This window comes from Oreochromis niloticus, linkage group LG17 (genome assembly GCF_001858045.2).
Source record: "Oreochromis niloticus isolate F11D_XX linkage group LG17, O_niloticus_UMD_NMBU, whole genome shotgun sequence".
Lineage (NCBI taxonomy): Eukaryota > Metazoa > Chordata > Actinopteri > Cichliformes > Cichlidae > Oreochromis > Oreochromis niloticus.
The window spans coordinates 22,824,930-22,842,144 of NC_031981.2; the positions used below are offsets into that span (position 1 = coordinate 22,824,930).

Sequence of the window (17,215 nt, forward strand, 5' to 3'; positions counted from 1 at the left end):
GAATGGTTGCAGACCTGGTCCCTTTTTTCCAAAGCAAATTCAAAAATTATTTCAGAGGCAAGGCAAGTTTATTGCACACCTTTGCAGTAATTAAGGTTTTGCCGTGGTTTGTTTTCCTTAGTGTGACTGTAGCATTAAGCAGGTAGCAGATCTAGATGAAGACAGTATTTGTGAGCATGACATTGTCTTGCTTTGATGGGTCGACTTTTTTTGAAGTTCTGCTTTGTTGGGTTGGACCGATGCTTGGGTTCGGTATTGGCCTTGTATGCAAAAGTGATTTGTGTGAATCTATCTTACTGAAGCAGGTCACTTTTATTATTGCATAGATATATGACAGAATAGGAACCTCAATAAGATTTCAGATAGGCAAAAATTTCCAAAAACTACAACTCATCATTTTGTCCGGGAATAAAATCAAAACAAAATGACTTGGTGCTTTTATGCAATTCAGTAAGTGTCTGGAATAATTAATGTACAGTTTAGATATTTTATTTTTATACAAATGACTCAGAATTGTTCAAATAACCCAAAAATAATGATGGAAGCAAAATTGGTCCCGTAAGAAAAAACCCCACTGAAACAGCTGAATCGAATTGAAATTTGATTTTTGGACAGTTCTAACCCTCAGTTTTGATGCTTATATGATGATGATTTCCAAATTTTTGGTATTTGGTATTTAATGGACTCCTTTGTGAAATGTTGCCATGGTGCATCATTTAAAAAAACAAACTAATACTGACACAGGCATTTATATTTGCTCATTCATCATAACCTGGAAATTTTATTCACATCAAAAAATGAAATGTAAGATTTATTGTAGAATAAAATATTATTTTATATTTTTGTCATACTGATTGTACTTACAAATGGAAACTGACTTGATTTTGATTTGATTGGAGCTTTAAAAATCATATTTCTGGGCCCTGGTTTAGCTCACTGGGATGACCTAGCCAGCCTGGGTTTGAATCCAACCCGTGGCCCTTTGCTACATGTCCACCCCCCACCCCCCTCTCTCTCCTGCCACTTTCCTCTCACTCTTCACTGCTCCTATCAAAAAAGGCCCAAAAAAGAAATAATATTTCTAATTTTTGTACTGTGTCAGTAAAAATTAAGTGATTATTGATAACATTTAAATACATTTTAAGAAAGATATTTGGTGTTTTATCAAATATCTTAATATTTTAAGCATTGTGGCAGTTTACAAATTTGATCTAAAATAGACCATTTACTTCCACTTAAAGTCTGCATATATTTTAGTAAAGGCTTTAACTCAGCAGCACATGACTTAAAACTGAATAACCTGTCATGTTAATAATAACCACAAACCATAATTCAAGAAATGTATAAAAGAAATGCTTTAATTAGAATATTTTACCTGCCCATGACTCTTAACTGTGGAACTAAAGTCTGAACCTTCAACCTCCAAATAGGCACAAATGCTGAAAACCTGCAGTTCCTCTAATTTTTAGCAGAGGCTGCAATCACAGTATTCTAAAATGGTGAGAGAAAGCTCCAGGCGATCCAGGAGAGAAGAACAACTGCTGCCTAGGCAAAGGCCCTTAGTGATCAGGAGTATTGGAACAGTCGAGATGCATTTTACTCTAAACACGCTGCGCCAAAAATTGGGTCCCCTGGCACAAACAGTGTAATATAGTGTACCCTGTTAAGTGCCAGGAGGATTGTGGTGATTTATACATCAGGGAAACCAAACAACCTCTGGCGAACGGGATGGCACAACACAGAAGAGCTGCCTCATCAGGCAGGACTTCACGGCCTGTTTACGCCTACAGGCCAGTGGACACTCTTTCAATGATGAGGATCCTGGACAGGGAGGAACGCTGGTGTGAGCGCAGAGTCAAGGAGGCCATTTACATAAAAAGGGAAAGACCATCTCTGAATTGAAGAGGAGGCCTAAGGGTACATCTGTCACCATCTTACAATGCTGTGATTGGTACTCATGGCCATTGATCAGTTGACATTGATCAAAGGTCTTTGATCAGTGGTTGTTGATCAATGGTAATGACAGTTTGGATTTATCATCAAGAAACTGCGCTACATCCAAATTAACAGAATCAACTTTTTAGACTCCCATGTTAAAACTTTACAGCAGAAACAAACATGTTTACAGCCGTATCTATAGGTGATTTCCCCCTTTATAACTCTATTAAACTTTTTTTACAGAATGATCATATATTGAAGAAGATTTTAACAGCTTAAGTGGGGTGCATACCAGGAGTCAGAGACAATATGAAACTGTTCGGAGTGAGATTTTATATGTTGTTATAACCCACATGTTTAAATTGTAATATGGCTTAAAGTTTCTATTATTAGGGGTGTGGCCTCTTTGATTGTCAGGTATATGGAAACACAGGAAGGTGTAGCAGCTAGCTGTCTGCTAGGCTTCACCTCAGCTAATTGGAGTCCTTGAACTGAACCTCTGGACTGTGTTTGTTCTGCTGGAGCTTTTTGGGTTTAATGAGCAATTTACAAACGAACTGAAAACAAACCACACAGCAAGGGGTGATACTACATAAAGGGGTAAAAACCTGCATCGGTCAAAGCCCAACATGAGCTAATGATGTGAGTGAAGGATGGGTCAGAAATCATCACAAGGACTTGACATGTTTGTATTTTATAGGAGCAAGACTGCTTTAAAGAAACGGAAGCTAACAAGGTAACGACGACTGCATGCAGCTTTCAGCCTGTGGGCTTCATCTTTCTCTGTGTGTGTGCGCGTGTGTTCACCACTAATACCATCCTTCAGCCAGAAAACAGTTTTATCCAGCAGTCTCCTGAGAAATTGAACCAACATTAACTGTGTACTTGTGCTCAGAGGGATTTCTGACTTTTGTGGGTGTTTAAAGGTTTGTTAATAAATTATTTCAGGACAAAATATTTATTAAAGTGCATGAAATTGCTCATGCTTTACCTTAGTGATGAACCCATTAATGCATTGGAAGACCTTCGACCTTTAAGTGGGAACAGACACATTTTTGCTGCATCTTATTATTATTATGGAGTAAGTGTTCCCTGTGCGGTGTAGTGACTATCTGTTAATTACCTGTTTATGCTGGTTACCTGTAACAGTGTTTTAAGAACCAATGCAAAGTTTTTGGTGATCAACAAATGTAAAAGAAGTCTGAAGCCTGATGTTTCTGATACTTTCCAACTTTCTTCAAACTGCCATTTATCTACCTATCTCCTTAACCACCTTCCTAGTACCTATCTACCTACCTACCTACCTAATTACCTCCCTACCTTTCTTCCTGCCTTACTACATGCCTTCCCTTCCTACCTTCCTTTCTACCTACCTATGTTATCCTCTCCTTAACCAAATCCCTGTGTTATTCCCTTACTGCCTACCTACCTATCTCCTTACTTACATCTATCTTGCCTGCCTACCTACCTTTGAAACTTCAGTATCTTTCTACCTTCCCTTCCTACCTACACGTATACCTCTCTACCTTTCTTCCCATCTTCCTATCTACAGTACTTTTCTATCTACCTACTTTAGCATCTCCCTATCTAACTACCTACCTTACCTTATTTTCTTCCTGCCTTACTACCTCTTTACCAACCTCCCCACTTGCATGTCTATTTACCTACCTTCCTGCCTTTGCATCTTCAGTATTCTTCCCACCTACCTGCCTTCTTCCATGCCTAATTATTCCCATCTTGCCTAACTATGTCCTTCCTATTTTCTACCTGCCTACCTATTTATTTTCCTACCTATATATCTTTCTTTCTACCTACTTACCTGCCTACCTGTGAGCTGGTGCTGAATAGACATAGGCCCATCTATCTTTCATTCAGGGCAATTGGATTGTATTACAGCAGCTTGTTCTTTATTTTTCTTGACTGATTTATTTAAACTTACTTAATTTAAAATTTTCCAGTTTTAAAAACTAACATTAGCAAGCTAGCTGTAGCTTAGCTACTCTGAATCAGGCGTTGGTTATTCTCTTATGATAGCTGAAAAGATGACTTGCACAAGGCAAGCTGGCCTGTGAGGCGTATGGATGAATGAGCTGACAGCATCAAGGCTTCTACACTGCTGCAGTGTGAGCTAAAGAAATGTTGGCGAGGTGAGCTGAATATACAAGCCTGAGGGTTTCATAGAACCAGCTGCAGGTTGTTTGGGGTGAAGAGATCTTCAGGTCTAACATTAGAGCTCATTAAAGGTTTTGTGCAGCAAACGTCTGCCTGTAGGACCCGGAGCTTTCGTCCCCGGTGAGATTAAAAGCGAAATGTAAAGACGGTGGTGGGTGTCAGCCATTTGATAGTGTTTTTTTTGTGCTTTCAGCCCAGTGCAGCTGGACGACTTTGAGGCCTTCTTCAAAGACATGAGCAAAGACTCTGCCTACAAGTTCTCCTTGCAGTTTGAGGTACAGCTTTAATCACGTTTTCTGAGACTAACAGGCCTGACGTTTGTCCTGAGAGGCAGAGGGAAGCATCTGAAACCCTCTCTGTGTTTTTTTATATCATTTAACTTTCGTTCTGGTGGCGTTTCTGTAGCAAAAACCAAAAGAGGAAGTAAATAAATGACCCAAAATGACCTTGAGAAGCTTCTAGGCTAGTCAGTGTTGAAATAACGTCTGCAGGTCGATTTAGATCAGCAGGAGTGAACGCTGCTCTCATATGTCACCTGATGTTAGCAAGTAAGCAGGATCTTAAATATTTCATCAGCTTACATATAACGTTTAAATGTTTACATTTTACATGAAATATGTCTTTTAGTTATATATTTATTCAGATGCATGGGTGTGCCTTTCAGGGGTGTTGGGGTGTTGAGGCTTAAACCTCTGCATGCTATAGTGGGCGTGTCATCTGATTTTAGACTGCTTTATTCCACAGCCGTTCACCGGTAACAATCAAAATATGTACTGTTAGAACACATTCATGCTGGTAGGTAGCATGGCAAGAGCAGTTGCTGCAGACCTGCTTGCAAAAGCATGGGATGGATTTTACTGTCATATGGACACGTGCCGCTCATTCGAGGGGAGACACATGTAGACATTATATAAAGTTTTCTATGTAAAACTTTATATTCATCCAGGTATTTTGAAATTTAGCATTCCTTAAAAAATACAGCCTTTTAAAACCTGATTATTTTTTGATAAACCCAGTATTATAAATTTATTCAAAGTGGATCCATTCCCCTCATTTCCACCTGTATTTTTTTACTGTTGTCTGTTCAAGCAGCTATGCATGATTCACACTTCAGAATAATCCTTCTTTATCTGATACCGAGCTTCAGTTCATTTGCTCTTTGAAACAAGCTGTTTAAGCTCCTCTTCATTTAAACCAGCTTTCTTCTAACCCTCAGAAACAGAAAACAAAAATCAAATCGAAATCAAAATCAAAATCAAATCACTTTTATTGTGATTGAACTTGAACAGGAGGTGGGTGGGGCTTCTGTCTACCCTTTGTTACATCATACAGTTCCAAGAGTAGAAAAAAAACTGCGATAAACACTGCTTAGAGCAGGCTGCAGGGATTTGTGTACATGCACTGAGCTGATTATTAGGCACTCTGGTCATGTTTAATATGAACATCCAGCACAGGAACGGGAAATGAGGAGAAGACCATTGGGTCCATTCTAAATCTCACATAATCTCTGAGCTTTTTAAGAGCATTTTAATTTTAAAATCTGAATCAGATTTAAATGATGCTTAATTTTCATGGACTTAACTGAAATGTGCTGATTACTAAGAACTAATTTTTTTTCCCAGGATCTGAAGAGCATCGGTTTGGATCTTTCCCATGATGCCGCTGACCTTCCCATCAACAGGCCCAAGAACAGATACACCAACATCCTCCCCTGTGAGTCTGCACTAACATGTATATATGTCTAGATTTATAAAAAAAAATAAACAAGATCATCAGACCAAAGAGGAAGGCGGGACCGGACTGAAAGCAACACACTGATAATGGTGAAACTATAAAATCAACCATGAGCCCCCACTTTTACTGATTTATTGCCCAGAGAAAATTTACCTTCATCAGACAGGTCTGCAATAAATGTGTAAAATGGAGCCCCGCGGTGCTTTTTCTCTGACTTAAAAATCAAATCGACAGAGTTGTATCATGAAACCAGCGCACACCACTACAGTGAAGACGCCATTATTAAGTGCCTTTATAGAAACGGAGAGCTTTCGTTTTTTCTGATTCTAAAGTCACGTGAGCGTTTGTGCTCGTGTTCCTCGGAGTACGAGGTCAAGTTTTACTGTTTGGTGACAACCTGTAGTTTATCTTGGGACTAACGAGAGAAAATCTGCTCTAAGATGACTTCAGTCGGGTGAAGCTGATCTCGATGCACAATGACGAAGGTTCAGACTACATCAACGCCAATTACATACCCGTGAGTACATCCACAACACAAACGTGAGGAATTAGCATCCATTTGTTTTTCATCTCTTTTATAGTCCATGTTTTGCATGAATTACTTTTTTCTTCTGTAAAGCTGTGCTCGTGTTTGGATTCCAGGGCTACAGACACAATAAGGAGTACATCGCCACGCAGGGTCCGCTGCCTGAGACCCGCAATGACTTCTGGAAGATGGTTTTGCAGCAAAAATCCCCAATCATCGTCATGCTCACACAGTGCAGCGAACGACGCCGGGTGAGACTTTAGGTTTAATCAGTTGAACTCTTTGTAAGTGGAAAATCTGGAGGTTTCAAGCAGCTTCAAATTTTATACTTATATCAAAAAAAATAACAGACACGTAAAAATAGACAGACATTCCACGAATTTGCCATTAAAGATGATTCATTAGAACAAGTATTAAAAGATTGATTAATAAATAATGTTTTGAAGAAAATTTGTAGTAGCAAATACTTCCTAAAAATGGTTTTCGAAGGGTTCTACTTTTTTTTTTATTGGTGTTTTATTAAAACTGAGCACAAGTAATGTGATTAACACAATCAACAAACAGTCACATTACACATATCCCCCTACAGCTCAGCACAGAATCACAATCCTCACCTTCTTTCAGCTGCTTCGTCATCAGATCAGAAAAAGATTATTTTTTAATTAGAAGAATAAAAACAAATAAGATGTTGTGTTTTTTATTTGCACAATGAAGTTATTAATGTCATCTTGCTAAATTAGTATAAATAAGGAGAAAATACATGCACACAAATATTTTGTGTTTGGGGGGACTCTGAAGATGAACATTTCTTTTAAAAAAAATAGTGTGGGAGTAAAATGACAGAAGTTGCACAGTTCTGCCCCCTGGTGGTCATTGTTAATGCGGCCGTAATTTTCTTCATGTTATCAGGTGAAGTGTGATCATTACTGGCCCTTCAATGAGGACCCTGTGATGTACGGTGAGGTCAGCGTGGAGTTGCTATCTGAAAGCGAGTCTCCAGAGTGGATCATCAGGAAGTTCAGACTTGGATATGTGAGTTTCTTTGACTTCCAAATGGCTACTGACAAAAGCGTCCAGTTAGTGCATTTATCTAACGTGAACTGTTACTGCAACCTGCAGGCTGATGAGAGTCAGGACGTCCTCCACCTGAACTACACCTCGTGGCCGGATCATGGCGTCCCCACGGTAAACGCCATCGAGAGCATCCTGCAGTTCGTCCATATCGTCCGCCAGCAGGCCAACAGGACCAAAGACCCCATCATCGTCCACTGCAGGTAAGGCCACTCCTTAAAAACATCTGTAGATGTTTTATCTTGCTGTGACTCATCTGTTAGCGTCCTCTGGTGGATACATGGAAAATCTCAAATAAATCACCATTATTGAAACTTTTCATCATTCCTGCTCATGAAATGAAATAATATGAAACAGCGTACCCAGTGGTGGTGCAGAAGGTCTTCAAAATAAAACATTAGTGCACGATATATGCCACTATTAATGGTTCTACTCAATACAGTTCTACAAACATGGGCTGGATTTTCTGGATGGTTGCAAAGATCCTAGGATCCTCGATGGAATTGGATTAAGTAAAAAACCGAACCCCGGTCCAGTAAATAGTAAGCGCAAGAATTAGTGATGTGGCAAAAAATTGGGGTTATTTAAAAGGAAGAAAATGGTGGTTTGTGGCAATGTGGGAATCATTGAAGAGGTTCTTTCTGTAGCCCTTCCCTGATCTCAGTGTTTCTAACTTCAGGACCAGTAATCTGTGGAGCTGTGTAGCCATCTTAACACTAGAACCACCGACTGGGTCATTTAGACCACCTGGTATTTTAAAAATCGTGTAAATGTGTCACATTCAAACCCCATCATCTCGTATTTCATGGCTTTTCCTAAAACCCTAAATCCACCCCCTTCCTTAGATGTCACTTATAACTTTTAGAGCCGTGGAGCGTTTCTTCGGTAGAAATACTTGGAACCATGTTGACTCTGACAGATGGGTATGTGCTCGACAGATTTTTAATGGTTTTCTATTGTAACTGAGACATAAAAAGTCCTCCTCTTGGTATTTTCTGGTACCCAATGAGGTCCATGTTTTTTCATATTGCTTCTGTATTAGAACCAGAACTGAGTCAGTTCTCCATTAGTGGAAACTGACCCACCTGCCATTGACGTCCCACGAGCGGTGGGTAGATGTCCTCATTCTTTCTCGGAGTGAATCTATTTATCCGAGTTTGATTTCTGCAGGTTTGATTTTCTCAGAGCAGGAAGGCGACTCGTTTCCTGACAGTCGGAGTCATAAAAATGCAATTAGAGAGATGATGTAATGGCCATTATGATGTCCATTAGTGGACTAGCGGCAGGAGCGATTTGGTTTCTGATGATGCCGCCTGTCTGTGTCAGTGCTGGAGTCGGCAGGACTGGGACCTTCATCGCTCTGGATCGCCTGATGCAGCACATCAGAGAGCACGAGTATGTCGACATCCTGGGCATGGTGTCGGAAATGCGATCGCATCGCCTGTCGATGGTCCAGACTGAGGTCAGACACTTGCACATCACACCAACACATACATGTGTAAATAAGACAGTTACTTGAAGAAGTCATTAAGTGTCCACACTTTAGAAACTGTCAACTGGATTCTGCCAACGTGTCCTCAATGACCTGAATTTGTGATCGTGAGTATCAAAGGGTGGACGATTAGTTCAAATGTGTTTGTTGTCTGCAGGAGCAGTACGTGTTCATCCATCAGTGCGTCATGCTAATGTGGCAGAAGAAAAAGCAGCAGTCCATCACCTCGGACGTCATCTACGAGAATGCCAGCAAGACATAATGAGGACACCTCCAGACGTGAGTCAAACCCGAAACGTCAGGGCTTGTCCTGATTTGTAACATGCTTTAAGGTTATTCACGGTATAAAAAATCATTTCAAGCATCCATCCATCCTTATCTTTGTCGCGGGGGGCTAGACCCTTTTCCAGCTAGAGCAAGAGGCAGAGTTCACCCTGGACAGGTCGCATGTCTTTGGACTGTGGGTGGAAGCTGGAGTACCCGGAGAAAACCCTGCTAATCATCATTGCTACCAATGATGATTAGCAACATCTTTCTAGAGGAAGTGTGTAAATATCTTGGACTAGTTTCAGTGAACCCAGTCAGGTCTGAGTAAGGCCAACCCTAAACTCTGTTATGAAGAAAAGTTTTTTTAAGTGTATAAATATAAATGACATGGTCTGATAGCCGTCTACCTCAGAAACTAATGTGTGATAAAAAGTTTGACCCTAAATTTAAATTGAATTTACCTCTGCATCCATCATCTTCTTGTTGATCCAAACAAATGTCTTTGTGTTTTAGACTAAATCCTCCCTTTGTGCTTAAACCCTTCTGCTTGTCTTGCAGGCTGTGAACACACCCCAACCTCCTGTGCTTCAGGCATCCATTCTCTGCAGAAGAAGACTCACTTCATCATCAGTATCAAAATCAAAAAACCACAACATAGAACATCTGGGCGAGAGAAAACTATTATCAGTCTCTTTCTTTGAATTGGTGTTAAAGCATGGGATGGAGTTTTGCCTTAAGGAGCCTTCACTGACTGACCAACATGTTCAACCACAGCCCTGCCCTCTGAACTGGACTGACTCACACCAACGTGGGCTCGGAGGAGCGTTGACGAGCTGCGTCTGTTGAGGCGCAGGTGGAACGGAGTCAGTGGTTTTTCATTTTTATTTATGTTTTTAATCTCAGGAGTCGCTGTAAAACCAGCAAGCACACTGGCCTCTTTCTCCCCTTCAAACCTTCGTTTTAGGTTCAGGTTTTGCTTTGCCCGTCGTCTCGCGTGGTGCAGCTTTCCTGGCTTTTTGGGGCGTAGGAGTCGGCGGCGGTAGATTCCATCGTTACGCACTGCCACACCTACCGCACACGTCGATAATTAAAAACCCCGATGGCTCAAGCTTGCTGATTAACTGCCAGGACTGCTGCACAGGAAGAACCCAGCAAACATTCACTAAAGAGCGAACCCAAGATGAGCACAAATCGGATGTTTGGAGACACTTACGTCATCTTTCCATCATGGCTGCAGATACCAAACTTCAGAAGTGAAAAATGAGAAACTTTTCAGATTTCTGCTGCAAATTACGGCAGAAGAATATCATCATCATAACACTAGCCGAACTTTATCGTGATCAAACTAGCGGTGTGAATGTTTGCTAGGTCTGTACAACAAGAGGGCACAAACGAGTCAAGGGGAACGCCGTCCCCACGCTGCCATCCGTCGCCGCTCGGCGTGTTTGAGGCCAGTTTAGAAGCTAGAGACTGTGGTTGTAGAGCTGTAGTTTGTATTTGCACTGAGGCCTCCGAGCTGCTGAACAAGAAGGGAAGCATCCTGCTGCTGCTTCCCACCGTGGGCGACCAGCACGCAGTCACCATGCTTGGAGCTGTAGATTAACGTTAGGACTACTGTAGAGCTTTGGACTGTCCGATCGGACTGGCAGAGGAAAAGGACCGTATCTGACAGCATGGACATCGGAGACAGAATCTCACAAGTTTCCCCGTTACTTGCCCGAAGTCACGGAAACATATCTGCTCAGCATATCAGCAGAGCTCTTCTGGGTCCCACATAAACAGATTTTTCACCATCTATGGGTGCAGTCAGTTATTACACAACTACAAATTATACCTTTGAATCTGGACTAGAAAGTACAAAATACGTAAGTTACAAAAATATCTGCATTTCAATGTCCCGATGCAGTCAGTGGTTTTCTTATATATGCCCACAGTGACTTCCTATAAAGAAGCACTACACTGATAAACGTTTAGCGTACATTTCACTGGACGTCATGTGTGATCCAGCGTTTGTAGTGCAACAAAACAGACGCGTACGCATCCTGTTTGACAGTTTATAAGAAACTTCCTTCACAACGGTTTGTTTTCTTGTTCATTTTGAACTCTAAGCTTTTTCTATTTTAACTTTAATTACAGATTTTTTGTAGTGTTTCCAATGAGCAAAACACCCAACATTTAGTCATTTAACATTTTTATCATGCCACATACTACAGTCTAGTATGTATTAGACTAAAAGTATTTTAAACATGTGCGTTTCACTAAAATGCATTTTGTTGGGTTTTGTTTTTGCCACAGTTTAAAATTTTGAAAGGATTTTTCGGGCATTATAAGAAAACCAGTGAGCACGGACATTTAATAAAAAACACCACAGTTCAGGTTTTTGCTGGTTTTGGGCCCCTGTTGTCGGTTTGCAAATGGCTGAGACCGACTCGTCAAATTCGATCTGTACAGAAAAGTATTGAAGCATCAGTGTCTGCTAGTTAGATCAGATTCTATTCAGCGATTTAGTTTTCATTGTTCATCATCTCGAGTATTTCACATGAAGGGCAGAAGAATATTCACATTTCCATCATTCCTCAATGATTGTAGAGAATGTCTACTGAGCAGATGAGTGGTCGACTTCAATGAACCCAAAGTTTTACACTCGATTCAGGACATACAGGGTGTCGTCAAAATGAGAGCTCAACTTTGGGGGACGGTGGAGTGTAATAATTTGGGATAGCTATGACTTTAGAATGAATCACAAAAGCTGATTGAACAATCCACATAAAAGATTTGGTAAAATGCTAAAAGTTTCATCAAGCTTATAAAATGTATAACCCAAACTCTGCACTTCCTACAGTCTACAATCAAAATTTATTGTCATTTTAGGAAGTGTACTGCAACATACATGGTGGGAAAAGCGGAGCACATTTCAGATGAATGAAATCAAAATTCAGTTTGATTTCATACCAAACTGAATTTTACAGTTTGTTTTTCCATAATAATTACATTTTGGCACATCGAGCAAAGCTTTTAAATTGCTTTACTAGTTGTTCCCATAATGAATACTAAACCAGGTAACTCTGACTCAATGCTGAAGTACAGCTTTTTATTTTGACGACACCTTGCATTAAGTTTGTGCAAATACTTCAGTAATCAATGAATGTGTAAAAAGGCCACTGGCCACTTGTGAAATGATTCATCTTTGTGGCCTTGTGCTTACCACACCTGAAGTCTTTACCTGTCAGCCGTCTCAGATCCTCGACGGTTGGGTACTTCGGTTCGGTCGCCGCTCGATCTGAAATAGTTTCCATGTCACTCTTAGATATCAGATGTACTGTACATACTACTACTACTGCTTAACTATTCTGTTTCTACTCGTCATTGCAAAGTTATTCTTGTGGAGATGTTGCTTTAGAGGTTTGTTTTTTAAAAGTTGCTGTAAATGTGAATCGTCTTTCTCTGAGCTCGGAGCTGAATTCTTGCCAGCGCCGGTTCTTACGCCTCAGCGTTTAGAAGCGTGGCGTGGACGTGGAGGATGCATCTGGGGTCTGAGAAATGCACTTTGGTATGACTGTCAAAAAAAGATTTTTAAAAACTGACAGAACTTGCAGACAGTTTTGTGAAGCTCAGCACTGAAACTCTTCTACAGTTCTTTCTTGCTTAGTGTGTGTCCAGTCGAACTCGTACGTCATTGGTGCCATTATTGTGCATTGTGTCACTTACAGTTTGAAGGGTGATCCCGAGCTCGGGTCGCCGTCACAGAGTTTTACTGTGTGTGTTGGAACAAAATAAAAATGTTGCAATAAAGCAGTGTGTGCTTTACTTTTGTCACTTTTGCGTCTGTCCCACAGCTAAAGCTGGGACCAAACTGGGTCATCAGCAGGACAAGGATCCAAGCACAGCAGCAAATCTCCAACAGAACGGCTGCCGCAGAGCTCAGAGAGCTGTGCAACCTCGATGATGGGGTGGAGTCACACTTTACGATCGTTTAAAAGAAACATTTATAAAAACAAGGCTAACAGTTCAATTCATCTTCAAAGTTATCATGCATTTTCAAATTATTTAATCTCACGACACAGAAGTATAACTGTATGATCTTACATAATAATTTAGGATACCATCATGTGTGTTGCCATAATAGCGATATCATTTTAAAATACCATAGTTATGAATACATGGATTTATATAGTACCATGAATATAAAACAGTAGCTCTTTTGAACAACAGAGTCGTGAGTACTACTCGAGAGAACAATATAATCAAAAGGTCACCAACTGAAACATCAACTTTATGGAGTACACAATATAAACCCCAAATATGATTCTAGCTTTTCTGACCATCTCACTCACTCATTTTCCGTACTATAAGGCGCACTTAAAATCCTTTAATTTTCCTAAAAATCAACAGTGCACCTTATAATCCGGTCCGCGTTATGTATGTATGAATTCTGGCTGTGCTTACTGACCTCGAACCAATTTTATGTGGTACACGGTGCTCAAAAATCTGTCAAAAATGTTTTAGTACGACTTTGGTAAGCTACAAACCGTACCGCTTCATGGATTGTCGGAGCATTACAGCTACCGTAGTGAGGAGCCTCGCGGACACGGATCCAGCTGTGTCCCAAAACGTCGGCTGCATCCTTCTGAGGACCGGGCCTTCGCGGTCTACGTGGGCCGGGTCCTTCAAAGACCGAGAAGGCCGGAAGTGCGAGGCTGTGAAATGGGACGGTCTAGCCTTCAGATTTGCGTCACCGCTGTGTCTGTGGAGTTTAATAAACTCGGCCATCTGCTCCTTGCTATCTAAAATATAACAGGACACTGGCGTAAATTCTCGACCGTCTCACACTTCGGTTTAATCAGTTTTCTGTTTGACGTTTATTCAGCTGTGTGAAAATCCCGGAGGAACCCACCCGATGGATTAATAAAGTTTTATTTAATCTAATAATCTAATAACTTTGATCTCAGCCAACCCGATTTACTCCGGAACAAAACACCGAAAAAAGGCAAACAATTACATTTTTAAGTTATCCGAGTGACTTATATATCATGTTTAACCTGAGTAGCGAAAAAGCGGGGGTCTGAAAACGATGAAGCCGGGAGTCCGCTGCTCTCGCCGGCTGGAGTGACCATTGAACCCCCCCCGGCTTGCTATCGAGCGGGTGGGTAACAGACATCTCCGAAAACGTCAGCGCACTTTTGCAAATATGCGATGTCTTGATAAACCAAGCAGATATTTGAAGTTTACACAGCTACTTTCTCGCCTGAAAATATGTTAAAAGTTTATTTTGTGACCCAGAAAGATTAATAAGACTAATTTTAAAACTTAGTAGCGGCCGCCATTGATGGCAGCTGAAATTTGGCTGGGCCGCGCTATGAATTCTGGGATTCAATTCAATTCAATTCAATTCAATTTTATTTATATAGCGCCAAATCACAACAAAAGTCGCCTCAAGGCGCTTTATATTGTACAGTAGATAGCACAATAATAAATACAGAGAAAAACCCAACAATCATATGACCCCCTGTGAGCAAGCACTTTGGCGACAGTGGGAAGGAAAAACTCCCTTTTAACAGGAAGAAACCTCCGGCAGAACCAGGCTCAGGGAGGGGCGGGGCCATCTGCTGTGACCAGTTGGGGTGAAAGAAGGAAAACAGGATGAAAGACAGAGATTAATAACAGATATGATTCGATGCAGAGAGGTCTATTAACACATAGTGAGTGAGAAAGGTGACTGGAAGGGAAAAATTCAATGCATCATGGGAATCCCCGGCAGCCTACGTCTATTGCAGCATAACTAAGGGAGGATTCAGGGTCACCTGGTCCAGCCCTAACTATATGCTTTAGCAAAAAGGAAAGTTTTAAGCCTAATCTTGAAAGTAGAGATAGTGTCTGTCTCCCGAATCCAAACTGGAAGCTGGTTCCACAGAAGAGGGGCCTGAAAATTGAAGGCTCTGCCTCCCATTCTACTTTTAAATACTCTAGGAACAACAAGTAGGCCTGCAGAGCGAGAGCGAAGTGCTCTAATAGGGTGATATGGTACTACAAGGTCATTAAGATAAGATGGGGCCTGATTATTTAAGACCTTGTATGTGAGGAGCAGGATTTTGAATTCAATTCTGGATTTAACAGGAAGCCAATGAAGGGAAGCCAAAACAGGAGAAATATGCTCTCTCTTTCTAGTCCCTGTCAGGACTCTTGCTGCAGCATTTTGGATGAGCTGAAGGCTTTTCAGTGAGTTTTTAGGACATCCTGATAATAATGAATTACAGTAGTCCAGCCTGGAAGTAATAAATGCATGAACTAGTTTTTCAGCATCACTCTGAGACAGGAAATTTCTAATTTTAGAGATGTTGCGCAAATGGAAGAAAGCAGTCTTACATATTTGTTTAATATGTGCGTTGAAGGACATGTCCTGGTCAAAAATGACTCCAAGGTTCCTCACAGCATTACTGGGGCCAAGGTAATGCCATCCAGAGTAAGAATCTGCTTAGATACCATATTTCTAAGATTTTCAGGGCCGAGTACAATAACCTCAGTTTGATCTGAATTAAGAAGCAGAAAGTTAGCGGCTATCCAGGTCTTTATGTCTTTAAGACATTCCTGCAGTTTAACTAATTGGTCTGTGATACTTGGCTTCATGGATAGATAGAGCTGCGTGTCATCTGCATAGTAGTGAAAATTTATGCTACGTCTTCTAATGATGCTGCCTAAGGGAAGCATGTATAATGTAAATAGAATTGGTCCTAGCACTGAACCCTGTGGAACACCATAATTGACCTTAGTGTGTGAAGAGGACTCTCCATTTACTTGAACAAATTGGAGTCTATTAGATAGATATGATACATATGGGATATGGTGGGCCACGAAGGACACACCCAACCCATCCTTCAAATTCGGGGAAATGAAGGACGCATTTGTTGGCCGCATTTGAAGGAGTCGACGAATTGGGATAGCCTTCGTCGCCTGGCTGTGACGTAATCGACCTTCAAATGCGGCCTCCGGAGGATGCAGCCGACGTTTTGGGACACAGCTGGAGTAATCTGGGTCCATAACTCCGCCTTCTTCAGGTCCCAAAGTCAAACGAACACTGCGGCATCACTGAGAGTTAAAAACTGTCTAAATTCTTAAATAAAATTATCAGTGTTGCTGCTTTACCAGGTATAACAATTAAATTTAACATCCAGGTATCCATGAAAACAGAATTTATTAAATTTAACAGAGTTAGAAATTAGCAGGAAGTTAGCTCGCTAGTTTCCACCTAACAATGATATAGCATGTTCTGGCTAAGAGATTTCTGAAAAAATTAAAATGTACAGCTCTGCTATCTCTTCCAATGTAATGGAAAACAGAAAACTACACAGCAGTAACATTTGTAGGGTTACTGAAGTTGGACTAGCTGGTATATAATGATGTGCTACGTGATCGCTAGCGAAAAGACCCAGGAAAACTGAGTTAACGATAAAAGCGATAACAAAATAACGCTGAAAACCGATAAAAACTCTAAAAACCATACATTTCACACCTGAGCCTCAACTCTCGCGGCCCAGTACCAAATGACTCACAGACTGGCACCGGTCCGAGGCCCGGGGGTTGGGGACCGCTGCTGTAAATGGACCAAATTTCAGTCAGGAGAACAAGTGAGATAATCCATCCACAATACGAAGTTAGTCATTAATATACTGCAACAACACAGGAATAGAGCAGCTGCGAGAGAATTCAAGATTAATGAATTAATGGTACAGAAGTGGAGGAAGCAAAAAGAATTAGTTGAGTGAAGTTTGACTTATCAGACTGTTTTGTTTCGCCTAACGCGCCTTATAATCTGGTGTGCCTTATGGTCCGAAAAATACGGTATTTAATTAAAGAATGAATTTAAAAATGTGAACTTTGCTCTGAACCAAACTGAAGCTCCGAAAGAAAGATGGCTCATAAGCAGACGTGAGGATCACAGAAAGAAGAAGACGAAGACGAAGACGACGAAGACGAAGAAGAAGAAGAAAAAAGCTCCGTGATGACATAAAAAAAAAAAA

General features: G+C 40.9%; 1 protein-coding gene across 3 annotated transcripts in view; it reads left to right on the forward strand.

The window, feature by feature from the left end:
* The window catches only part of ptpro (protein tyrosine phosphatase receptor type O), a 45,835-nt gene extending 32,843 nt beyond the window's left edge, over positions 1 to 12,992 (forward strand). For 2 of the 3 annotated variants that reach the window (XM_005475716.4, XM_005475717.4), the window contains 10 exons: positions 2,639 to 2,674; positions 4,304 to 4,385; positions 5,733 to 5,823; positions 6,285 to 6,361; positions 6,487 to 6,621; positions 7,280 to 7,402; positions 7,490 to 7,644; positions 8,768 to 8,903; positions 9,091 to 9,212; positions 9,759 to 12,992. In XM_005475716.4, coding sequence (XP_005475773.1) covers positions 2,639 to 2,674; positions 4,304 to 4,385; positions 5,733 to 5,823; positions 6,285 to 6,361; positions 6,487 to 6,621; positions 7,280 to 7,402; positions 7,490 to 7,644; positions 8,768 to 8,903; positions 9,091 to 9,195 — 940 coding nt within the window. In that variant the 3' untranslated portion in view covers positions 9,196 to 9,212; positions 9,759 to 12,992. The remainder of the gene's footprint in view (positions 1 to 2,638; positions 2,675 to 4,303; positions 4,386 to 5,732; positions 5,824 to 6,284; positions 6,362 to 6,486; positions 6,622 to 7,279; positions 7,403 to 7,489; positions 7,645 to 8,767; positions 8,904 to 9,090; positions 9,213 to 9,758) is intronic. The other variant, XM_005475718.4, reaches the window with a different exon arrangement.
* Positions 12,993 to 17,215: the final 4,223 nt, after the last annotated feature.